The following is a 26893-nucleotide window of genomic DNA, read 5'->3' on the forward strand; positions in this document are numbered from 1 at the left end:
ATTAGTGCATTAATAGCAAGTCAATGGCTATTAGAAATGTAAGTCATATAATCATTGCACTCACTAAATGAAATGAGCAGCAGCATAGATCAATGTCAGCTAATCAGTTCATGTAGCTAATTAATATTGTATTTCTATTTCATACTTGCATTATGTTTAAATAATTGTTTTAAGATGTATTTGTACAGTGTAATACATATATTGTATTTTAAGATGCATATGCATTAGGTTGACATAGTGACCCTATATACTTGGGTGATATGACCTCCTGTAATGTTAATAAGTGTATTATAATTGTGTAAGAGTGGCCCCTTCACCCTCTAGTCTGGGTAAAGTTACAGGCAAGTTACGGATGCACTTGGCTTTGACAGTTCTATAAATCACTGAAGCTGAACAGTGTTGCAGGCAGTGCTGGCATCCAGACGATTTCATTTGTCCAGAGCGGAGTGTTATGCAGCATTGATTTTGCTGGGATAAAAGCTTAGCATTCTCCTCTTCCCTCTATTGCTGTACAGACTGCAGTGGTTCTTTTCAATGGAATGATATACAAATGGTTGTGTGTTGTACATTGAGTACAGTAAAGTCACAATAACACATTATGTGCACATTCAATGATGTGAAGGACGTTCTGATAAGGACTGTGAATTTTTTATAATTAACTCTTTCTTTCAATTTCTTTTGCTCAGTCAATGGGACCCCGGGGAGCCAGCTTTCTACTCCTCGCTCTGGGAAATCACCAAGCCCATCACCAACCAGCCCGGGAAGCCTGCGCAAACAGAGGGTACAGTTCTCCTTTTTTATCGCTTTTCTGCCTCTCGGTGTCTTTTGATTAAATGACTTTCAGTACATTGCTTCCTGTTGGCACTGTCATGTGTCATTCAGGAGTGTATTCTGCCAGAAGGAGAAGGATCAATTATTCAGTTGACCTTAATGTGTCAGTTAGACATCATATCTTCAGAGGAGATTATATATTACAAGAGTACAAGTGCAATAGACGGGGAAATCATTATACTGTTATGATTTTTTTAGCTACTTATTCCCAGAAACATAATAAAAATTGTAATACTGCAAGTGCCCGAAACTACTTTATCATCATATTTTATCGTAATTCATCTAAGTATTTTTAGGTAAAGATCTGCAATTTATTAATACTAAAAGACAAATCATCTAAAATTTCTAAATGGTTTTGTTGCTTATAGAAACAAAATTCCTATTTTGCTTTTAGTGCAGTGTAGGTGTATCAAATGGATGATCTGGTTGCTGTATTTACTTCATTTCTTCTGGGTATTCCAGTTTTCTTCCAAAACCCAAAAAAGATACTAGTAAATTGGCTTCTGACCAACATGGCCCTAGAGTGATCATGTAAGTGCTTGTATGCCTGCGAGAAAGTGATTAGTGATTTTGCTTTTAGTGCACTATAGTGTATCAAATGGATGATCTGGTTTTCATATGTACTTAATTTCTTCTGGTTATTCCAATTTTCTTCCAAAATTCAAAAAAGTTACTAGTAAATTGGCTTCTGACCAACATGGCCATTGAGTGTTCATGTTAGTGCTTGTATGCCTTTGCAAAAGTGATTAGATTGTAAGCCCCTATGGGGTAGGGATTTTTGTTCTATGAGGTCTGTATATTGTGTGTGTTTGGTAGTATATAAATATACCAAACAACATCTAATCTTCAGAAGAAAAAAAAGTAGAAGCATTAATTAACTATAAGCCCCACTCCAACTTTCTCTTTCCTCAAGTTGGGTGAAACTCTGCCTTTAAGTTAAGTCCTGCTTATAACATAGCCGTGTTTATTCCAAAATACGGGCAGGCAAGCTAGACAACCCAGCGCACCTGGACAGTAATGCTTTGGCACAGGTGCAGTGGACCATAAACTTGAGAAATGTATTTTAGTAAAGCATTGCTGCTTTATTACAGATAGTACAGAACATCTGCTTAAAATGCTTCCATTTCACTGGCGAACCATTAAACATTCCTCTTGCATTTTATATAACACAACAACATTTTAGTAAAATGTAGTTGTTCTTTTTATTGCTAATAAAAGAAACCTTTACTGAGAGAATTATGGAGGATGGTCTGCTGACCTTCTGAAAATGCTAGTTGCTTGGTTGTCTCTAATCTCCATACTTTCTGAATCATTCATTTAGAACACATACACAGCCAAATGGGGTCAATCAAAATTCCTGATCTGCATACTTGTTCAAGACCAATGAGTTGGCCTTGAAGACTTGGTATCAAAATAACAGAAAACTAGCAATTTCAAAAGGAGAGCCCCACAATGGTAACCCACATGTTATGTCAGCACTGTTTTCTAATTTATTCATCTGAAATGCTAAAGAGTATCCAGTTGGGAGGTTGGATTACTCTTCTCAGCAATGACTCTCTCATGCTCTAGAACTTCTGTGTTAAGTTTACTTGTGTTACATCTGTTGGAAAGGAGGTTGTATAAGTAACAATTAGCATTAGATAAGCTATTAAGAAATAAACAACTGATGAGAATAAGGCATGATTGCAGAACATACAGTATGGTTAAAATGTATACATAGCTGTGCTGTTGTTTTACTGTCTACTCATGTACAATAAAATCGTTTGTAAACAAAAAAAAAAATGTATACATAGCTATACAAGACAGTTAAAAGTTTCAGAAAGACTTGAAATCACCTCATTTCGCTAGGACATGACGGGGTGTTGCACAAGGAAACTGTCCATTTAGATGTCAGTTAGCTCTGCAAACACTGTCATATCTGTATGGTTGGATTAATCATTCCGATGAATTAAATCATCCAAGGCATGAGTCTGCTGTTTAGTTACCATGGGCATTTGGGAACAGGATACCACTCTGTGTTATTGCTTGTTTGAAACAGTTGTCTACTTATACGGTGGACAACACTTAATAATGAAAAAATTGCAGTCTCTTTGAACTTGAGCATGAGAAGTCAGGAAACATGCTCCGAACTCTAAAGCAGGGCTTTCCAAACTTTCTGAACACAGGGCCACTTTACTGCCCTTCAGGCTCTGGGGGTCCAGTCTGTGGTCAATGTAAGTAGAAAATGCCCTGGCGTCTGTGGGAGTAAACAATGTAGCATCATTGGTTTTATTGGGAGGAGTATTGACCCATTGTTGGTATTAGTGGGAGGAATGGTGTCCCATCATTGGTGTCAGTGGGAGTAATAGTACTCCATGGGCCAGATAAAGGCAAGCAAAGGGCTGCATGTGGATGCCCGGCTGCAGTTTTGAGAGAAATGCTCTAAAGCATAAGAAATAGCCAAAGTTATTCTAATATCTTATACCCATAGAAAGGGAAATACTTTTTGCTTGCATTTGTCATAATATTTGACTTTGTACCTAAATAAAACCTATGAAACCTGCCTCTGTGGCATTCTAATGTGTACTTATTGACCACCTTCCATGGTGAACAGTCCTGTTACCCTCTTCCTACTTCCCAAGCCTATACTGGCCCATCATTGTCATGAACTAGATCTTCAGCAAATAATGAACCTCAAGAAGTAGGAGCAAGTGGGCAGAACCGGTGACCAGGAAGCTAAATGCAGATCACATCACCCCATTATGCCTTATAGTATCTGTCCCCTAATCATACAGAAACAAATACGATCAAAAGGATCTGTTTTAAACATTGCTTCATTTTTGTTCTGGTGACACCTTGTGTTGCGGGGTGTAAGAGAGTGACAGGGGAAATCTACCCTGTATGGACATAGCAGAAAAAACCTGACAGATGTTATAACCCTTGCCCACATTATCTAAAACGTAAAGTGGTAGTAAACTTTACTAAAACAAAAAACAAAAAATTAAAAATGTATCTCTCCAAGGCAATATCATGATGTGCCAGTATGTACCTCATACTAGCATATTATGAAAGACTCACCTTTAAAGGAAACCCCGCAGCGGTGCGCTGTCAACACTGACAGGGATTCCATCTTAACCTGGTCTTGCTTTCGTGTACGCAGGCTCTGGCCGCTCGAATGGCCTATCTGTGATGACGTCACTCCCATGCGTGCACACGGGAGTCACAGCTGCTGCACAAAGCTCTAAAGTAATGGCATGAGCCGTTCCTGTAGAGCGCATGCACCGGTGACAGCACCAGCTACAAAAACACTCTGATTCACATTTAGGAGATATTCCTTGTACCTACAGGTAAGCTGTATTATAAGCTTACCTGTGAAAAGAAGTGTCCCAGTAGAGTTTACTACCGCTTTAACACCTAGAGATAGGCTTTAAGAATTATTCATATCAATAGAATACTTATTTTACTAATCTCTTACTGAGATTTTACTTAGGTAGTATTGTATTTCTTTTTTAATAAAATAAATACAGTAAATACTGCATTTAGTTTTGTATAATCATTTAATTTCCTTTGTATGTACTGATGTGGTTTTATTACTGATAAGTTGCATTAATAAAATATAAAAATATTAAAATAAAATATTATTGTGATTGATTACCTCCATGAAGAACTGTAACCAGTAGTGTTGGTGTAAATAGATCTTATATTTATGATTTCTAAATATAGTACAGATAAATAGAGGCTTCTGAAGGTCACCTTGTGCTCCTGCCAGTAACACACTTCCTTTCCTAGAGTGACAACACTTACTCACTTTACTGTATCAATTGCTAAGCAGTGTTGTCACCCTAGTACACGAAGTCTGTTAGGACTACAGAACACTGCCCTTCCTCATGTACATAACATGGGGGGGGGGGGGTGTTCTGTTGTTGTTAGTGCACATTATTTCTGGCAGGATCAACAAGTACATTTCTGAATGCATCGAACAGATACGTCAAAACACTTTCCAAGCAATATTTAACAGACCACAAGCAATAAAGTTAATGAAGTTAAGGAAGAATTCCAGACATGGTATATTTTTGCATAGTGATATTGGTCCAGCTTGGACCAATGTAATGAAGTATATAACATACTTGGCTTTTGCCCCTGGAAGCTGGGAATTGCTGAAGTAGACACCACTACTCCAGTGATCTTCTTATGCATTGTGTACAGGAGGTTGGCTGTTCTGCTTGAGCACCAGTGGATGCTTTGATTGGACAAGGTGAAGAATGTGACATCACCACCCCACGTCTCCACCTCATCCAATCAGAGAACGCTTTGCATTCATTTTGAAAATGCAAAGCATTCTCTGAATGGCACCCATGCTGAGAGGGCAGTCGCCTGTGTTTACAATGCGTCAGGCCAGCTACTCAGCACGGGACCTAGAAGCAAGTGTAGATCGCTAAAGTAATGTGTACTACAGTGATTTTCAGCTTCCAGGGACATTGGCCAACTATGGTATTTGCATAGTTACATTGCTCCAACTGGACCAATGTAACTATGTAATATTATACAGTGCCTGGAATTCCTCTTTAAAGAAAACCTGTCATAAGAGAAATATGAGGGGTGCCATCTCTGGCCGTTTTTCTGAAAATGCTAGTGACCTGACCATTGTTCCAACTGACTGGCTTCAGTATTTTTGGCTGGAACAAGTAGTGCAGATCAGGAATAAAATCTTTATCTGCATACTTTTTAAAGGTCAGTGACTCAAAGTATTGATTAAAAGAGGTCTTTATGACAGGGCAGGCAACTAGCATTTTCAAAAGTAAATGACAATTTCCATGTTTTTTCCCATCAAAACTCATTGAACTTTGGAAAAAACACTTAATGCGGGAAATAAATATGTTGTGTTAATAGCTATTTCCATGTGATATGGTTTAGGAAAAAATTTTAGAAAATGTGTCATTTCTTTTTTTCAGTTTTCTGCCTTTCCAGAAGTCTCTTGTTGATGAATGAGATTACTCCATGTAGTGTGCAAATTAGTAGCATCCTGCCGTCCCCAAGCAAAAAGTTCTTAGTATTTATAAGACTTTACAGTAATTGTAAACCATCACCTTGTAAAACAATCCACTCAGTTTATAATAGAAATGAAAAGCAAAACATTTGTGTATAGATATAAAAACATTATAAATACCCTTTTTCCTTATTTTATAAGTGATCACATTCCCTCTGTTTCTATCTGCATAAGAGCTAGGCAAGGAGAAACAGCAGAACATTGAACTTTCCAGTGATAGGATATTAGAACGTGCAGAGGGTGGTGGTCAGGATAAGTCTGGTCATTTGAGAAGAGTACACTGGGTTTGCATTATAAAGAGAACAGGCACATATCAGGAATGTGAAATGTTTGGTTTGCATATTCTTTAACTATCCCTTGTTTGATTTAACATAAGAAGGTCTCACAGGATCTTTTTAGAAGCCCCTTCATGGAGTAGAACTCAAGGGGCTGTACAATCTCATTTTCCAGAGGTAGGAGTTATGTTTGATAACATAGCCCTCTTGGGGAGTGTTGTATTTGATTAGCATGGTCTCCAAGTAAATGTAAGCTGTATTAACTGTTGTTTTGCAAACATGATCTTTCTACATGTTCATTGAAGGACACAGTGCTGTAGACCGTTGGTCTCCAAACTGTGGCCCAGGGGCCATATGTGGCCCTTTTCTTGCTGTTATGTGGCCCTTGGGGCATTATCTGCCCCACTGTCAGCAACAGTGGGGCATAGTTCCTGCCACTGACACTGACAAAAAGGACACTATTCCTCCTATTGATACCAATAATGGGGCACTATTCCCCCTATTTATATCAATGATGGGGAACTATTCCTCCCATTGACACCAATCATGGGGCATTATTCCTCCCGTTGCCACCAACGATGGGGCACTATTCCTCCCACTAACACCAATGATGGGATGCTATTCTTACTACTCACACCAATGATGGGACACTATTCCTCCCATTGATACCACTGATGGAGCACTATTACTCCCCCTAATACCAATGACGGAGCACTGTTTACTCCCTCTGACACCATGACATTTTCTTCTCCCAATGGCCTCAGTCTGGCCCCCCAAAAGTTTGAAGGACAGTAAATTGTCCCTTTGTTTAGAAAGTTTGGAGACCCCTGCTGTAGACTATTGACCTGTGGGCATACTGCTGCATACAAGAGGATTGGACACTGCACATAAACAGTAGGGACCAGCTCCCTCTAATGGCTATGCCCTCATACCTTCTGTACAGCTCATTTTAGCTTAGTGTCCTGAGGAAGTAAGAAGTCCATCACCAGCACTGCTGGATCAAGACTTTTTGAGCTGATTGCAGCTACTGACAGTTTCATGCCATATCTATAATTATTTTTGCACTGCCTCCCTAATTGAATACTGTATTGTTCTGGCCAGCCCAGTTTAGCACTGAGAGCATTTACTTTTAGTGAATGCACACATCCCTGTAATCTGTGTGGACATGCTATTACTAGTTGTTGTCTTTAATGCACAGATCTCTATTGCGGTTTCGGATGACACACTGCAAACATCAATACTAACTAAAAGCAAATTCAGTTTCCAGCTTTTATGTTTTCACCCTGGGCGCAAAGTGACCCACTGAACAGGACACACTTTTGTTTGAAGTCTCTCGAAAATCTGTACATAAACATTACCAAGTTAGCCTACTTTTAAAAAAGATGTTCACATTATGCTTTCTTGCCACAAGCAAGGACCATCAAGCCTGGTTAAGACTCATTTTAAAGCATCTCACCTTTAAAAGTAAAAGTCCCATCTAAAAGCAAGAACGAGAATGTGTCTACTGTTATTTTAGCTTAGACACATTTTATCTGTGCACCTCTCTGAAACTAGTTTTACCTTTTTTTTTGTTTTCCTCTTTTTGCTTGGAGATTCATTTCTGTTCAGGTGTAAGCCCCATCAATCTACCATTCCCATCCCCAGTAAAATCATCCTGGCTGGCTACTAAGGCACTTTAATTGGAAAGGGTAATAGCAGACAGAAACCTTAGTGCCAAAGACAGGGAAGTCAAGAAAGGTGAAATCACAATCAGTGGGACATAAAAGAGGCTGTTTTGTCTAACATAAGATATAGCCTTAGTATTCTTGGATAGGTCATCTTACTTGACATGGACTTGGATCATAAAAGCAGAAAGAGAGCGAACTGGATTTTTCAGTTAGAATCACTTTAATTAGTATAAAAGATAAAATTACACTTACAATGAAGGGAATTCATAAGCACATAGTACCAAGACATATCATTCAAAGGAATGCCGAGTCACACCAACTGATGCTGCAGCGCTCCCACTTTGGCTCACCGGCAGTAGAAGAGAAGTTGAATTCTCTCTGGTAGATACTAAAATTGCCAGTAAAGTGACTGTTTGTGTTTGGGGCAGCGCATATGTCCCGGTACATGTACCACTCAGATGTGTGTATATCTGCAAACAACCAATACGTATTTCATCTTGTCATTCATTTTGTCAGACTGCTTGGAAGTGGGCTGTATGCTGTACCTATATCTCTCGGGTAGAAATTTTTGCCCAAATGTACAATGCATGGCCCGCTTGCAACCTCAAAGGCAAAAAGTGCAATGTACAATAAAAGCAGTCATACAGTAGTCACATACGTAGACAGATATAGCCACTCCTATGATTTCCCACCATGCCTGTTTTACTCTGCAGAAAGAGTTGCCTATTTAATCCGTATCCTATTTAGTGGTGTTCAGAGCGTGAGAGACACTCAGAATTGTCCACTGAAAAATATAAAGAGAAGAAAGACATGAAAGTCTTTGTGTCGTAATATATGAATATTATTCCTCAGTGGTTGAAAAAACATTTGGTGAAAAAAAAGTGGAGTGACTTACATCTGGTAGGCTGTGGATAACCATAAGACTATGGTGCATGCAACCTAGTGGTAGTGTTTGTGGAGAGTAGACCCAACAAAGAGGTAAAAGTCTCTCTGTAGTCTCAAGGAGGTCCAGTACTAGATCCACTTGAAGGATGTCTGGATGGTGGGTGAACTATATGGCAATGACAAAAAGCCCTAAAGATCTTTCAGGTTTTGCATTATGACCATTTAGTTTGCACTAAAAATTACCTAATTGTCAACAGAATCAAAAAGGCATTTCGAAGCCAGAAAGTAGACAATATATGGACATTTTAATTTTACACTTTATAATTGTTATATAGCACTATAGGCTCAAGTGGTGCAGCACAATGTAGTATATTCAGCAAGGGAGGGTTGTAGAGGTAATTACATGAATACAATATTGCTAAGACTAGTACATACAGTTGTTTCTCAAAACACAGCAATAACAAGAAACAGTAGGGAAGGCCCTGTTCACACAAGTGTACAATCTACAGGGCTTAGACATAGAAACAAAAGGTAAGAGAGTGAGTAAGCCGGTGATAATGTGTGCCTTGGCAGATGAGAAAACAATGAGGAACAGAGTAATTTGGCATTCATTGTATGGGTGTCTAAATTTGAGGCTTTTGAGGGTGTGTTTGAAGATTTCAAGAAGTAAGAGCTCTGAACAGTTTTTGAGAAATTCTAGAGAAGAGGAGAGACTTGTGGGAGGTTCTAGATGTTGTATTATGAGAGAAAGTTTAAGGTAGAGGAGAGAAAAAGGTCATGAGCTCCATGTGGGATGGCACCTGTGAATTAGAAAGTATATGTAGGGTCCAAATTGCAGAGAATAGAGTGAATGTTCAGAGAAATTGTCAGCCAATAGATGGGCTAACACAGAGGAACATTGCAGAAGAGAAATGGAAAAATCCAGCAGCAAAGTAAAGGATGGATTAGCATGGCCGCAGTCTCTCTGGAAGATACAGAGGAGAGTGTTAGAAAGTCAAGTAAAAGAGACATGGGGGTATGCAGTAGCATTTTAGATGTAGTTGGCTTGGGGAAGGGAAGGATGCAGATGTATTTTTAGAGTGGAGATGGTAGGAGATGGTTAAATAATAAATATGAGGTGTATTGGAGAGAATTGTTATGTTCAGCTGGAAAAACTGGGTTGAATGGGTGTTTTCATCAGTAATTGTTATTCAAGATATGAGAATGGAGGAAGATGGGGGAAAAATACCAGTCATGTGTTCCATAGTATGTTTAAGTATGTGAAAGAATATGAAACCCAAGTCAACATGCCAAAGATCAGGAACACAAGATAAAGGTACCCCTGCCAGACAGCACAGCCAGGCTCTAGACGTGTCTGTAAAATGCACTGCACTTAAGCAATAAATCCTGGTCAAGGACACATCCCAGCTTGACAGGAGTAGCATACTAACAAGGTCATCCACCTGCTTTTTCTTTTTGTGAGCATATTCCCTATAAGTAATAGAGCCTCGACTGGCTCAAATTGCTGACCCAGTCCAAATTCAAATGAGTGCTGCTGTAAAAGGGATAACAGGAAGCCGATATCAAAATAGATTCAGGTATAATATTTGTATCTAAATATATAATATGTAATTTTCGAATGATTGTAACTGGATGTAATGGCATTTTTTAATATTCATATTTTGTCTTTAAAACAAATGCATTTAAAATTTGCCCATTTAATCTGGAAACCTCGGCAAGCAATTAAGGTTTGATTTATTTTTTAAATCTTTAAATACTACAGAAATGAGTGCGCCTCTGCACAAAAGTCCTTCTTTGTTAATGAAATAAAAAGCTATTGTACCTTTCCATACATTTCACCATTTCTAGCTGGGTGACATATAAAAAGCTCTTAAGTCCATTTCTGTTTGATCACAGATTGCTCAGAGATAACTGGACTTTAGTGCTTTCCATGGCAACATAATTCCCACTATTTCATCTTCTACTCTCCTGTTTAATGTGTACAGTTATCATCATCTTTGCCATATGAATTATGAGCCTAACCATTGCAGAGTAACAAAGAATAAATCTCGTTCTTTTGTTTTTCTTCAGAAATAAGCATGCTCTGGTTTACTTCTGTGTAATTATTGGGGTAAATGATATGTATATAATTCAAGGCAGTAATTAACCAACCATTAGACATTAAAATTCATAGTATTTCCTGCAGTGTAAAGTGCTTCCTTTATAACTGGTTGTTGGAATGTTAAATATTCTATTTATTCATGAGAAAAAAATAAAATGCAAACCAGGAACTAAAATATTGTCAATATTGCTTTAAAGCACATTAGGGATCATAGGGGAAGAGTGTTGCATAATGTTTATAAAGTGGTGCTGACTGAGTTATCTGTCTTAAATACAAATTCAGGTAACTAGAGCAAGCAGGAAAACATACATTGCTAAAATTCTCATTGTCGTTGGTTAATGTTTTAACCAACATTGTTTTACAATCTTTAGATGAAGGGAGCAGGCTACAAAGTGGACTACTTTTATCTGTGAGTAGTGGTCTTTATAGACCTGGTGGGCTCAAGTCACAATGAGAGTTCTCCAATCAGCAAAGCTTATACAGTCTTTAACATGCATGGCTCTAGCTCCGACTCAGCGATGGGTAGGGTTGTGGCATGTCAAACCTCTGCAGAGAGACTGCTGCTCACACACATAAAGCAGTGGTCCTTTCTGGAGCCTGCTGCCTGACTTCAAGTTGTGCAAACTGAATGCATTTACTAGTCCTACAGTCTCCATTGGCTTTCATCAATGTGGACATTGGAGTAATTTCTAGACATAATGCATTAACCGATATCATTGATCATTCAAAACCTTAGAAAAACGATTTTGTTTTCTAAGGGAGCTAGGGGATGAATGGTAGTGATCAGATCTACCTAATTTTTTAACTTATCATGGCTTCATGTGCTTTTAGGACAATGGGCCTGATGTTCTTAGGCTGGCTTAGTAAAGAGTTCTGTGCGAAAAATTATTCTTTCATATACATTTTGTGTGACTAATACCTTAAATATCAATTTAAGATGACAAAGGCTATGCACAGCCCATAATACTGATCCTCCCTTCAAGAAGGTTGATTTATTTAAATATTTCTTTGAATTTTGAAGACGCAAAGGGTTTTATCCCTAAGGATACCAGACTGACACTTCAGGCATTCAAGCTGGTATCCCTATGGTGGAAGGACTGGTAACCCACAAGCACTTATCATGTCAATTCTGGTCTGCACAGATTGGGGTAGCGATCCAGGATCATTTTTATCTTGTATCTCATACCAAGTTTCTCTTCTTCATTGCTTTCATAAATAGGTAGCACAGACTCTGTCCAGCTACAGTCCTCATATGAAGACTTTTACATTTCCTGTACAATGTAGGGAATGTTGTTGGCAAGTATTCCTTGGTATTCCTATCTACAGACATCTATGTGTGCTTAAAAACTGTCTTAAACTTGAAGTGTAGATTGGCTGTCTAGCAAGAATTCATTAGCACAGTATAATGCAGGGCAGTGATGGGGGCAGATGCCGTCTGAGGCAGCCAGGTGGCCATCTGCACCATGATGACCAATAACGCTGTGTAGCTTGCAGTCTGAGCATATACAGGACTTAACTTGCACTAAAGATGGAGTGTTGGGTATTTACACTCTGGCCTCAGCGCCTCCCTCCACCGTGAGTCCTGACTAAGGTGGCTGCCTCAATTGGCCTCATGGGCAGTACAGCCCCGGTATAATGTTGGATGCATTTGACCTGCAGTTGACCACCTTCTGATCTACATTTGACCTGCTTCAGGGAAGTTTGCATTACCATAGACTTTGTGTGGGAATGCAGAGTATGTCTAAGGCAAACAAAACCCCATAGACACAGGCCCTAATGGTTTCATTATGGGATGGGGTCTAGGAACAATAAAGCTCCATGTACTCATTGAAAATATCGGAAGAATGATTGTCTGGTTTTTTTTTTTGCATGCTAGTCTCATATCGAAAGTGAAGAGGTTACTAAAGTTACAAAAATTCTCGTACAACAGAAATTAGGAAGTGATGTAATGTATTTGTATTGTATTTTTGAAGGAAACCTCTAATGGTTAGATGAAAATCGTATGATCTGGTATCGTACAGCAAATATTTTTGTGCTTGTCCCTTCAAGTAATTTCAGGCGATTGCTGTGTACTTACGAATTTATCATACGACTGCTTTGAAAGCGGCATTTTATGTACAATTTTCTGAGTTGTTCAACAGATACACTATGCAGTGATGAAAAATGCAGATCTCAGTAAAAGACCCCAAAAAAGTAAAGTGGGATTTTATTGATAATTACCCCAGAAAAATATTGATTAGACACTCTTCTCTGATGCATATAAAAGATAGTTGATTACTTTATTTAATAAAATTTATTTGATATATCAAATGGTATGTTGACTGCTTTTGTGGGAAAAAAAAAATTATAAAGACCGCTGCGAATTTTCATCCAACGTATGTCTGCTAGTTTTTTTTATTGTATGTTTAGTTTTTTAATGTCATGTGCTTTACAATCTCATATAATTAAACAATCAGACTCTGTATGAACACAATATGTACTTGGAGTGTTTTTATTATAAAAATATGAATTTTAATATTTTTAGAATAAAATATTACTATTATTTTTATACATCACAGAAAAGTGTCTAATCAATATTTTTCTGGGGTAATTATCAATAAAATCCCACTTTACTGTGGGATAATATGGACATGCCTTTTTTATTGCTCTATCATGTGATACGGAAGCTTGATGCATCTGGTTCAGGTGTCAGGATAGATACTATAGATAGATAAATAGATAGATAGATAGATAGATAGAACGCTATCATTCTCTATCATTTAAACATACCTGCATGGTCAGATAACCTTATTAAATATATATCAACCTAATGGACTCTGTGGAGATGCTACTTATATTTTCTGGAATCTTTGCAGAGTTGCTGTTGAACTCTTTGTCCACACAGCTCCTTGTGAACACCGTTTTATTCCTGAAGATGAAAGGGGTACAAAGCAATACTTTAGCTGCCTGTCACAGTATGCCTGCTACTTTGTGTCTGAGCTTTCAAGCAAGCTGACTGAAAGAATTAAATTGAAAAATGGCTATCAGGAGTTAAGAAGCGCAAGTCTCAATTTTTTTTCAAAGAATAAATTACTGCAGATAGTCAGAGCTTTGAATTCATGCTGATAAATGTAATAGTTTAGGAGACCTCTTCCTGTTTGTTCCTTTCCTTCTGTTTTTCAAGCCCAGCGTACACAAATTAGAAGGGGCGGGGGCCAAATTGGTTATTCAGTCTTATTTGGAAAGCGGTATGGGTTTTTGAAAATTGCATTATGTAGTAGTGTTATTGAGGTGTGTAATGGGGCAGACCACAGGGATTTCATTGTAGCTATGGACCATAGAGCTGATGTGGGGCCCAGTAGTATTGAGGAGCCAAGGCAATCTATCTACATAGTAATGCATCAAGGCAGCGACTGTGTGTGCTGAATAGTTTTGAAAAAAAGGAATGTAGGTACTACTATCGAATTGCTATACAGGGCCATAATTACTGTATGTTGGATGGGGCCCCATAGCAAAACCAACAAGGGCTCCTCCTGCCCCTCTAATCTCTGTCTCAAAGACAATGCCTGTAATGACAACAATAATTGCAAATTAATTGTATTGAGTTTCCTTTCCAAGCTATGTTTACGCTGTATCTAAATTTCTTGTCAAATGCTATTGGTACCTTCATAAATGACTATGTAGCCAGCAGGGGCGGACTGACCATTTGGAAACTCGGGCACTGCCCGGGGGCCCGGGGTCAGTAGGGGGCCCCATGAGATGCCCCTGGTACCTTTTTCATAGGCTTTTTTGCATTTGGACAAGGACACAGGGGCCCCATGATCCCCTATTGCCCGGGGGCCCCATGAGTTGTCAGTCCGCACCTGGTAGCCAGACAGTGCCAGTGCTGGAACCCCTATTCCTTCAAGCTTTATAGCAATTGCTATGGATTGCTATGGCTAAAGTTACACCCTTGTTGCCATAATAATATGTTTTGGGGACCATAAATGACCGAGACAACCCTCCTCTTCATATCCAGTAGCCTAGTACAAGGAACAGATTATTTGGTTCTATCCTATAACAGACTCTCTTGATTTTCAGGGTGGAATTTCAGTGCAAGGAATGCATTAGCTAAACCAGGGCCATCTTGTTTAACAAAATAGTAGATTTGCATCTGACAAATACAGCATATGCCAGATATAAATACATTTTAGTTGCTTCTTTAAGCTGTTTATTTGCCTACTTATGCTTTCTTCTTCTGAATATTACCGCTGTACACAGAATGGCGGTTTCCAGCATGTGTAGATCAGGGCTGTACTTGTTAGCGAAGGTTTATTTCAACTTAGAGAATGTTCGTGTGAGTTTAATTCATGTAAGTGGTGATTTAACATGGAAACTGCACTATCTCCAGCTCCTGCCATCATTAGCTAAGTATTCTATAAAAATAAACCCAGCGCGAAGTATGTGTAACCGATAGCATGCTCTGTGTGGTTGCTTAGCAACCGGTGCCTGTACAGAGACTATGTTCCCTTTATTAAGGAATGCATGCCCCAATTTCGAGGATTTGTTTCCTTTCCATTAAGGGTTTATTTTTCCCTGCTTCAGATGTGGAAGGTCTGCTCAGCCGACCCATTTGTTTTGACATGTTGAAACACAGATTTGAGAGAGTTCTTGGTGCCAGACTTTGATGTTAAGGTTGTAATGGCAGATGTGTGTGTCAGCACTGGTTAGCCAGATGGGAACATGCAGCCTTTATTGTGCCCTCTAGCATAAATGAGATTTTGTTGCAATTTAAACACTTGAAAAGTTTTAAAATTAAATCTTTGTTGTCAAAGTTTTATTTTGCGCTTGTTTGTTTTATGTGTTAATAATGTGCATAGGCTATAAAGTAGCTCTGAAGAGTTTCCTGATGACAGGTATATATGTTGGAGACATATTAGTAAAGCAAAATGTTCCATTTTAAATCAGCTTAGTCTTTATGCATAATTTACAGGGCAAGTCCCACTGGGTTTCATCTCTCAGGGACACCCTAAGAGACTCACCTGTTCATGCTGCAGCCGTAACTTCACTAAATGGGCTTTATGCCAGGCAATATGGTAACGTTTCCCCTTTTGGGAATTGTTTATTCCCATTGAAAATCCAGCAGGGGAATGTGACCGCAGTGCTTGGTGTATCCAAGCAAGAAAAGCTACAGCTGCATCTGAATAAAAGAACTGCATGTCTGGGAGTTATTACAATGTGAATGATCGTACCTGTGCCCACCCTTGTATGTGTGCCAGCAAAAGCAACACTAAAATACCCCCACTTTCCTGTTACTTATGTCTAGCCTTGATTGTATGTCCCCCACTCCTTCCCTTTCTTTTACCATCCTATGTTTTCCAATCACTCTGAGTACTGGGGGAGCAGAACAGGATGTCAAATTATGTTTATTCCTCTTGAAGATTATGGTTAAAGTGTTTGTATACCTCAGACATGAAATCTGAACAAAGCACTATTCCTATAGTGTTTACTTGCCTCTCTCCAAAGCACTAAGTGTCATTTCTGTCTGCTACTACATTCCTCTGCAATCTTCATGACAAGTTTTCCTGACACCAAAAGAAAAAAGGTGACAGGGGAGGGACCTCCAACCTGTAATTGACAGCCTCAGTTCTGTTCCTGTTTGCTGTGTGAGGGGGAGTGTTTTTCTTCCCTCCAATCAGCTCTCAGAGATTTTGTGCAGTGTGTAACTGCAGCTCCCCGCCCCCTGCTTTGTAAGTCTGCGGAAATCCTTTTAATCTCTGAGTTTTACAGCAATGTACTGGGCAAATGGCTACAGGTAAATAGGTACAACTTATATATGATTAGTTTCATCTCTGTGTGTCACCTGAGCCCAGTCACTTCACTGGGTATAGGTAAGGGTTTATAACTTTAACCTCTACCTTTTCTTTTTAGTTTTGAATAGAGTACTGAAGGTACTGAAGGATTAAAACTCATATCAGTTTGTATAGCTCCTTGTGCCCTGTGGGAGATATCTGTTTTGACTTCATGTTCAGAGATGCAACAGGAAAGGAGAGAAAAGCTCTGATTTCAGGGGGATTCCCCCTTAAAGAGTTACCACCAGGACAGATTTCACTACTGGAGGATTTACTTTCATCTCTTATTCTAGTGATGGTTGTAAAGCTTGTCATTATTTCTATCTTGGTGATTCTTGTCAGCAAGGAATCCAATGCTTGAAGGTGGCTCTTATTTCCCCACTCTATCAAAATAAAAAAAAAAACATACGCTATTGATAAGGTTTTCTTTAGGGGCATTAAAGGCTTGTAAAAACCTTGTATAAGTCTTTCACAGGTGTACATTAAATGGAGGAGATGTGGGTGGTTGTCACAAACTCTGTGAAAAGATGACCAAAGATGCTAAGTATGGCATTTTTGGCCAGCTTGATTGGCCAGGCTGGGAAAACGTAATTCCGGTGCGCAAGACCTTATTAATCCTGGCACCAAGGCATGCCAAGAATGTACACTTGGCTGTGAGAAGTTGCAGGCAGGCAGGTAAAAAATGTTTTATGGGGAGGGCGGAACAAAGTTCCCCTTTAATTCACCTGTTTTTTTTTATTGAAATATTTTATTGTTTTCAAATCATCATATTAAATGTACAAAAGCTAATAAAACAGACAGTATACATTACACATTTCTGTCATAACACTCCCCAGAAATAACCTTAATCTCTGTGACCTTTTACTCCTCCCTTTACCTATCCCCCCCCCCCCCACACCCTTTGATTATGCATTTTTAACTTCATTCTAGAAATCCTGAACCTTAGCTATTACTGGTATTATACTGTACTATATTTATCCCCTTCCCCTTCTTTTCCTTATTTCACTTATTCTAGGTATACCTCTGAATCTTTAAACTGTACCCACTTTTCCCAACTTGTACGAAATACCTCTATTTTATCTTCCTCCATATGGGAAAGTTCCTCCATTCTATATATCTTCTCCACTCTTTCTACCCAGTCCTTTATTTTCGGTGCCTGTTGTTTCTTCCAAAACTTGGGTATCAGTCCCTTAGCTGCATTTAAATAATACAATAATCCAGTTTTTTTATATTTTTTAACCGAAAACGTGGTACCAAAAAGAAGGCAAGTCTCAGGGTCCTATTTACCTCTGTTATTTCCTGAATTATATTCACTATGCCCTCCCAGTGTTCTTGAATTTTGTGACACTCCCACCATAAGTGTTTCATTGTACCTCTCTCTCCACATCCCCGCCAACATAATGGTGAGTTGTCTCCACTTATTCTATGCGCTACATTCGGTGTAATATACCATCTTACTAAACACTTATAATTCATTTCCACTTCCTTCATATTTACATTCCCGTGAATTAAGCTATATATTTTCTTTTGTTTTCCCTCATCAATTATTACTTCTAAATCCCTTTCCCACTTCTCTATAAATAATGGCCTTGTAGCTGTGATTAAACCTGTGAGAATTTTATATATTTTAATGATCCCCTGCTTCCCATCTCCTCCATCATTCACCTGTTTAGTACTGAATGTATTGCGCCTGGAGTTCTCTTTCAAAAGTGCTTAGATAAAGATCAAAAAATACTTTTCTTATCCAAAGACAGTGGATCTAGAATAATTTTCTTATTCAAAGACAGTAGATCTAGAATAAAGTGTTTTTCACATATTAATGAAGATTTTTCAATTTCTTTTCAAACCTACAATAATAAAATGATCTTTGGAAGCTGGTTGGTTTCTCTCGGCAGCAAGAACACATTCCTTTAGAGCTGTGGCTCTAAAAGTTCTACGGTTTATGAAACATTATGGGTTTGTGTAGACACTTGTCCAAACCGCAGTCTATCTTCTGCATATTGCACTCATTACACCATATAAGCAGTGGTCCTGCTTCATTCACATGAGCTTGGCTTTCTTGCAGAGTGTATTGCAAAGAATATCAACAGAACATGTTCCTTCTGAGCATAGCCAGATGCTGGTGGCATTTGGGCTTTCCCTGTTTGTGTCTATGAGCCTTAAACCAAGTCAGTAATGTAGCGTACAACCTATACATATGTCAACCTTAACAAAGGAGGATGTGACTATTTTTGACACCTCATTATCATTTACCTGTGATGCCTCACTCTTTATTATCATACTATTTTCTGACCTGTGCTGCTTTTCATTTTTACTGCATTGCTAGTCGTGCCTTGCTTCTTTGCTATGCACACAGGTGCTTTGCTCTGTCTTGTACAGCTGCCTCTACTTTATACAATACTTTTTCTCTCACTCTTTTCTCTTGCCTCTAAGCTAATTTTTTTATGCTGCCCAGCTGCTTTATTTTCCATTATGTTTTACTATATTATTTATCATTGTGCCCTCCAATTTAATATGCTCCACTTCTTTCCAGAACATATGTTTACTTTTAAAACCGCTCCTGAACTAGGTCCTCTGTGAAATGCCTCTGTTCTGTCCTTCCTTCCTTTCTACCATTTGTCTAATCTGGACAATGGCACTGAGAAAATAGCACCAAGGACCACTGCTGTAGACGCTTAGGGGTTGATTTACTAAAACTGGAGAGTGCAAAATCTAGTGCAGCTGTGCATGGTAGCCAATCAGCTTCTAACTTCAGCTTGTTCTATTTAGATTTGAAGATAAAACCTGGAAGCTGATTGGTTTCTATGCAGAGCTGCACCTGATTTTGCACTCTCTAGTTTCTGTAAATCAACCCCTTGGAGCCTACAATAGGCTTTCCCCTACTGTCATCCATATTTAGTCCTGGCAGAGCTAGGGGAGCCACTACAGCCAACATTTCACTTCTTCTAGCTGCCGCTAAGCACCACCAACAACATTACTAACTTCAGGATTATAATAGCATGACAAGATGCTACCTTTTTCCCTTTAATGGACCTGCAGAAATCTAGGGACCACAATTTGAGAAACACTGCTTTAGAGTATGTCTTAAACCTAAGATTAGTCTATTTCTAAAGTGAGATTGCCCTTTTGTTCATATAGAATCAAGCCCCTTCAGTTCAACTTTATATTGTACTTTGCAAGGATTTTTGAAACATATTATTTTTGAAGATCCTTATCCGCTTGTGTGAAAAATGGATATGAGCATTTATATTAATTTGTATAATATTATTTTATTTTTATTTTATTTTTTTTTTAAATGTGGTTTTTCTTTAAAGATCTAGTAAAAATGATCTCAGATCTAGCCAGCAGTTAATACATTATTCGTTTTTTCCTTAAAAACCATCACATATGCAAAGGATACGAATATTAAAAGTAACAATAAAAATGTTGCATTTTATTTGAGCAATATTGTTTATTTCATGTTATATTCTGTGCAATGTCATTAGTTAATGAAATTTGTTTGTGAAAATCTATATATATATATTTGATAAGAGGAATAACAGGTGAACAAATCTATAATACACTTCATCTTACAGGACCTGTATCGTCACCTGTCATCGGATGATTTGGATTCAGTAGGAGACTCAGTTTAAAAGAGAAAATGGAGCAGTGTGTCTGGTTTGTGACTCGGTGATAGTTAAAGCTGAATAACGTAACATTAAGTTAAACAAAGGCTGACTCTGGTTCATAAAGTTCTTTGGAAGCATTTGGTATGTTATATTTGATACTGAAGAATATGTGGTCATATTAAAAAATCACCCACAATTAAATAATATTTTGACTTCCAAAAATGATCTCATAATGACTACATCCAAATCTCTGCAGTCTTGCTAGGTAATGCTCAGGCACAGTTCCAGCATGCTGAGATTCTGAGGTTTGTCCTTTTACTAATATATGCAGTCTCCTGCAGTAAGTGGGATTCTTGGTCATAAAATATTACACAGAACACTGCCATATGAGACTCAGTAGAGGTCATTCCTGTTAAGGAATTCATAGTCTTTTCCATAATACAGTTGAGTACTGCCCGTGATAATTTTTTTTCTGCAATAACAGTTTCATTTTTGGGACAAGCTTTTGGGGTATAACCCCTTCTTATAAGGTCCAAGCAGTACTGATACACAAAGCATTAGCAAAATGTTAAGAACAATCTTTGAAAAGAAGGAAAAAAAACACATGTGGTAGTTAAAATGGGAAAGCCAGTCAGGTAAGGAAGAGAGTTATGGAATGGGAGGTGGGACAGGAAAGAGTCGTAGATGTGAGAATGGTCGTAAAACTGTTCAGTCCATTATCTTTTGTTTCAAACAGAAGTATCCTTGGCAGTTCAAAGGTTTTCCTTTCTTGAGTATTTTTACATTTTCCTTTGAGAACCAAAACATTCCTATCGTCCATAGAGGTGCACACATGTTATTCAGCAGGAAACCTCATTTTACTTACAGGAACACAAACAAAAGAACAAAACCTTGCAACAATAAATGCTGAAAATTGTGCAGTCACATTATTCCATTAAAAAGTGTCACACAAGAGAAACCATCAGTATTACAGTATCATACAGCTGCACCACCAGTAATCTGATGTATCTCATTCAATGCAACAAGTGCAACCATGGATGTTACGTTGGTGAGATTGGCTAGAAATTGCAAAGAAAGAAATGAGAAGTTTGGGATTTTTTTGTGTCCACTGCTGGCTCTAAGGGTGAGAACTGATCACTCAGTTCCCTCTGCCACTCTGGGCAGAGAGTGGTGACTATCAGTCACTGCTCTCTGCTCTGTTTTCCAGTGCTCACTGAAGCACTGATCTGTAAAGGGGGTGGGAGCAGCTGGCTCAGGCTCTCAGCGGCTCGCTGAGAGGCTGTGACAGCTGCCAGTCCAGACTCCTGGGTGGATCTCGACCATATGGTCGCGATCTTTCCATAGCCTGGACTGGCTGAGTGACGTTAGCTGACAGCAGACTTTAGACCACTGCTGCTGAAAACAGGTCAAAGGAGTGCAGAATAACCTGCACTCTTTTGATCCACATGAGACACCAAACGAGCTTTGGCTGTGCTTCTCCCATAATCTATATAGACACACCATAAGAGCTGCAGTGCAGGGGCTCGTGTGTGGTGCATACCGGCTGGGATCAATGCAGTGATGATACGCTAAGTTCAGTTCCTCACACCACCGCAACATAGTGGTATGAATCGGGCAGATAGGGAGACTAGGCATTTTGTTGCAGGAATGCAATGGTATAGCAGTTCCACCGCATCTGGTGTGAACCTAGCCTAAAATAACATAAGGAAGAGGATAACTGCCAACCGTGGGATGTTTTCTCACAATCAGACCAGTCTTTGAAAGACATGAATGTTTTGGTTCTTAAAAGGAATGTTGCCACAAAAGATAACAGACTAAATGTAGACCTTGTTTTTCAATCACTACCAAACCGTTTTATGTCATTCCCCTCTGTGATTCCCCCCCGATCAATAATTATCCTCCTTATCTGACTATCTTTCTCACTTATTAGCCATATGTTGGGTTCTTCTGTTCAAAGATTGTTGTTTTTAACCTTTTTGCTAGTGGTTTGTGTATCAGTACTAATTCTAACCCTAACCATAAAAAATGATCATGGTCAGTACTCAACTATGTTGTTTCAGGTGAACCAATAAGGCCACAATGACCTTTCGTCTTTACCATGAAACCAAAATGTATTAATACTCGACTAAATACTTTCTGCTTTTCTGGATGCTTTTCCCTTAGTAAATTTAGAATGGTTCTCTATACATTAGGGAGAGAGAAAAAATTTTAATAGATTGTTATACAATTTAGTTAAGACCTGGACAAATTCTCCTGCTAACATTTTTGTACCATTTTCCATTGACAGAATACATGAACTCTATGCCTGGCTTCTATATCAATCATATTTGACATAATCCAATTTTAATTTTAGTGATGATATTAAATTAATTTATGATACTTTGTTTAAATATTCATATAATCATAGCATTGAAATCGACAAGGGTTTAATACGTATGACCAGGGTTTATTGAATTAAAGCACAATTGAAGTGACAGAAATTGTTATACAGTGATGTAAAAATTGTACTAGCCACCTCATAGTATTAACTCCACTTTCTTGTTGCAATATATGTCAGCATGCCTAAAGAACAGGCATTGTTGACTTTAATCAGAATGTGTTTGACACAACCCAACCCTTCTCTTCAATACATGTCTGTGTGAGTATTGTTACTCAGCTATGCCAGCACAGAGCAAAGAAGAGAAAAGTTATTTTAAAACTTTTATAATAAAAAGTCAGTCACAAAACATAACATGCCAGGGCACAGAGCAATAAAGAGATAAAAAGATCACACAGTTAATACACAAAACATTCACACAGCTCAGACATAGGGGGAGATTTACAAAAACCAGAGCACTCAGAATCTGGTGCAGCTGTGCATGGTAGCCAATCAGCTTCTAACTTCAGCTCGTTCAAATAAGCTTTGACATTAAATCCTGGAAGCTGATTGGTTTCCATGCAGAGTTGCACCAGATTTTGCACCATGCAGTTTTAGTAAATCCTCCCCATAGTATGTGTATGTTTTTCTCTTCATAGTATTTTGATTGGCACAGAACCAGAAAGACTGCTGCAGTTTCCTTTTTCAAAAGAAAAAAAAAACAATAAATATTCAAGCTAAAGTTTCATGCTGCAAATTGCAATATTTGCACACGTTGTCTGTGCCCAGTTGCCCTTCATTCACTATGTATTTTATGAACCAGGCAGTCAGCTTTTGTCTTTATGTATATTGCTAACGTCTTTCCTATGACTTCTGGATTGCCAGGAAATTGTGAACTAATAATACTCTTTTTGTGCTTTTCTTTTAACTGCTATTCTTGATCATGAATGTTAACAAGATGCTCTGTGATTGCTTCATTTAATCATTCACAGCCATTTTATGATTACTATTGTATTTGCTGAATCACTTTTTGAGCCTTTTGTTTGACCTTTGCACTTTTTATTACTTGCAAAATGTTTTTAGAAACTTATACTGTATGTGTTTTTGGGGTGGCAGATTGAGTAATGTCACTTAGTAGTCACTGACTAATAATGAGATTGAATATTCTGTAATATGAAGAAAAACAAAAAAAATGGTAAACTTTTTTGAGATATTTTAACTGAATGCTCATTTCTACATTTAAAGTTTATACTCTCAGTATTGATTCAAATGTTTTATGTTGAATATTTAACACAGGCAGTATTTGGGTGTGAATCTCCAATAATAAATGCAATTATATTATATGTAACAAGAAAGTATCAGTGTTTTGCTCAAAATGTACCCCAAATACACTTGTTAGAATGACCAATTTATTGTATAATAAAAGGCATTAAAGTAATGTTCCTAATGTACTACTTGTATATTTTTTTCTGGGCCTGTAGTCAATTCAAACTCCCAGTTAGGTTTAGTGAAAAATGTTATTTCGTGCCCCTAAACCTGACTGGATATTTGAAGAAAACTCAGAAATTATTAAGAATTACTTCTTTTCTTAAACAGCCTTAATCGACTGTATGTATTTAAACCAAAGGATTCAGAAAGTCAACATAAATTTAAAAACAAAAAACATTAAAAAGGCAGCTATTTTGTAATTTGGAGCAGCAATGTTACAGAATATTGACTTATATTCAGTGATGAACTGAATTAACTTATATGCATGACCAAAAGAGGGGGGGGAATGCAACTCCATGTATTGTGAAATAATTTTAGGTAGAGCAGACTTTTGCTAGACACAGTATACTTTCTGATGATTTATCATATAAAAGTAGAATACATATAACCTCTGAGTAGTCTTTTACAGCCTAAAATCGTTTATAACAACACATTAAATTGCAATTGTGCACAAAACTTGTTAAAACAGTGGAAAATTTAATGTAATCCTCAGTAACTTGCTGATGTAAGGGTGCTAAAATATTATTAAATATTTCTGAAAAATTATGTGGGACTTGACTTTTTTTGATATATAGATGTTGCTGTTTTTGACCAATATAAGTGGCAGTTGACATCGTTTTTCTATGAAGTTATAAGGGACAAAAGTAAGCTGTGTGTAGCAAAATATCTCCCCAAACTATCACCATTGTCTGCATGCATGTCAGCTCTTATTTAACAAAGATGTGATAAAGATCTCTTTACTAATCATCATTAAATCTCAACAATTAGATATATCATGTCATTCATATTATTACAGTTCTGCCCTAAAAATGGCTGCCTCTGCTATTGTAATTGATTGGTAATTTTGAATACTTAAGTCTAATTTTTTTTAGATTTATAATATTTAGTTGCATTTCTGAAAATTATTTTACAATGCCTGTAAAACAATGCTATGTAAACTAAGGCTAAGAATAGCTGAAGTGTCTCTTGCTTATTGTTTATGTTATGTTATGTTGTTACTTATCTTTAGCTTGAATTGAATTTAACTATTCTGTGTTGTTAATTGTAACTTTGTTTTATGTTCTGAAATATGAATAGAATGATACCATTGATAATGGCTACAGACATTATTCTTTTATTTGAAAAAAATCAACTGATGTTCAAATATTTATTAAAATCACGTTATGTATGTTGCCTGCCTACATGTGTATATGACACTGTAAAGGCAAGTTTGTATGTGGAATTTCACAGTGCAGAATGCTTAGGTTGTAATTGGTCACTTAAAGCTAATTAATATATATTAGATCTGATGGAAGCTAAGCAACCCTTTTGGTGCAAGGTAAATAAACTGCAAAGTACCTGCTGTATTTCCTGCTTTAAGTTAATATAATGTTATATAGATCATTAGGCCTCAGATTTAGCAAACCTTTAAAAATACGGATGGCCCCTTTACAGTTGTCAAATGTTTTTTGTAGGGTTCTCATCTGGACAGACAAAATGTGATTTAATGTCGTTACTGTATGTAGGACAGAAATACTGCAACAACAAACAGGCCAACATTTCCCATAAAATGTGGCATTCGTAGTGATATACCGTATATAAACATATGCCCCACCTTCCTTCCCTTAGAACCCAAAACTTTGTTGAGTTGGTGCTAGCTCCAGCCTATCAAATGATGTTTACCAGTTGACAGTTGTCCGAATGCTGATTGCGACGCTCGTTACTGCTAAGGTGTTCTGATTGGCTGAAATCTGGTTTTGACAAGACTAGAGCATTACAACTGGTTGCTGATTAGCTGGAGTTGCTAATATGACCCAGTTTCATTGCTGTGAAATTGTACCCACAGATAACCTTTTTTTTTTGTTTTGAATATGATAGAGTGAGGAAGACTAAAAGACCACTCTGTTCTTTCTATGGTATCATTGAGAAAAAATGTGCTGCAACTCTTGGTTACTTGATCTAATTATACTGTACACATTGTTCATTGCTGCGGAACCAGAAACATTAATGGTTCCTGAGCCTGGGCAATTGCCTTTAAACCACCTGAATAGATACACCTACCCTGTTACGTGCATTTGTAGATTAAGTGTTTTTGAAAGAACAAGAACAGACAATGTCTGTAGCCTAGAGAATGAAAAAAACATTTTTTGCATGTATTGTATATTGTACGAGGACATGTTCACATAAGGGGTGTCTGAAATCTGAACTAACTCCTGGTTAGGGTGTAACCACACTCACAGCATCTGACCCTGGTCTTTGAGATCAGTGCAGTCATGTATAGCTGCTACTTCCTTTTGCCTATCAGTTGTATACATTAAGTTCTAAGCATCTTCAAGCCACATTTTTCTCATTCCCAGCAAGCTTTTGCCTTCTTTTATCTTCTGTATATATGAAATTGTAGGTTTAATTAAAAAAAGGAGAGACTACAACTGAATATATTTAAAAATGGCCTCCCAAGGCTTCATAGAAATTCTCACAGCTTATTTGAAACATGAAGGATCCTGGTTTGATCTGGCATTTGGTTACATCTCTGACTACAGAGGGTACAGTGAAGCAGTGGGATCTCTTTCTGTGTGGTCAGCTTTGACAAGCAGATATTGCTGCCATCTAGATGAACCACCTTGGAAACAGAACACAGTGTTTGGCTGAGATTGTGGAACTGCTTGTGTGGACAAGTCCTCAGTGTCTTTGCACTAAACTTTTTTTGGCCTTTTTCTGTACTGTTTTCTTTATTGTAATAAAAGTGCTAATCCAACAAAGCTGAGAGTCATTTATGGCGGGCACCAAAAGTGTAAAACTGACCAATCAGTATTGGTATTGATGATCAGTGTACATTAGTCATTAATGTGCCTATTTTTTTAGTGCTT

At 37.8% G+C, this 26893-nt stretch overlaps 1 protein-coding gene across 2 annotated transcripts in view; it reads left to right on the plus strand.

The window, feature by feature from the left end:
* The window catches only part of DCLK1 (doublecortin like kinase 1), a 474120-nt gene that overhangs the window by 290657 nt on the left and 156570 nt on the right, over positions 1-26893 (plus strand). For both annotated transcript variants that reach the window (XM_089690856.1, XM_089690855.1), the window contains exon 6: positions 687-781. In XM_089690856.1, coding sequence (XP_089546982.1) covers positions 687-781 — 95 coding nt within the window. The remainder of the gene's footprint in view (positions 1-686; positions 782-26893) is intronic.

The sequence above is a fragment of the Staurois parvus genome, unplaced genomic scaffold, assembly GCF_062004578.1.
Source record: "Staurois parvus isolate SC_StPar_1 unplaced genomic scaffold, SC_StPar_1.0 ptg000544l, whole genome shotgun sequence".
NCBI lineage: Eukaryota > Metazoa > Chordata > Amphibia > Anura > Ranidae > Staurois > Staurois parvus.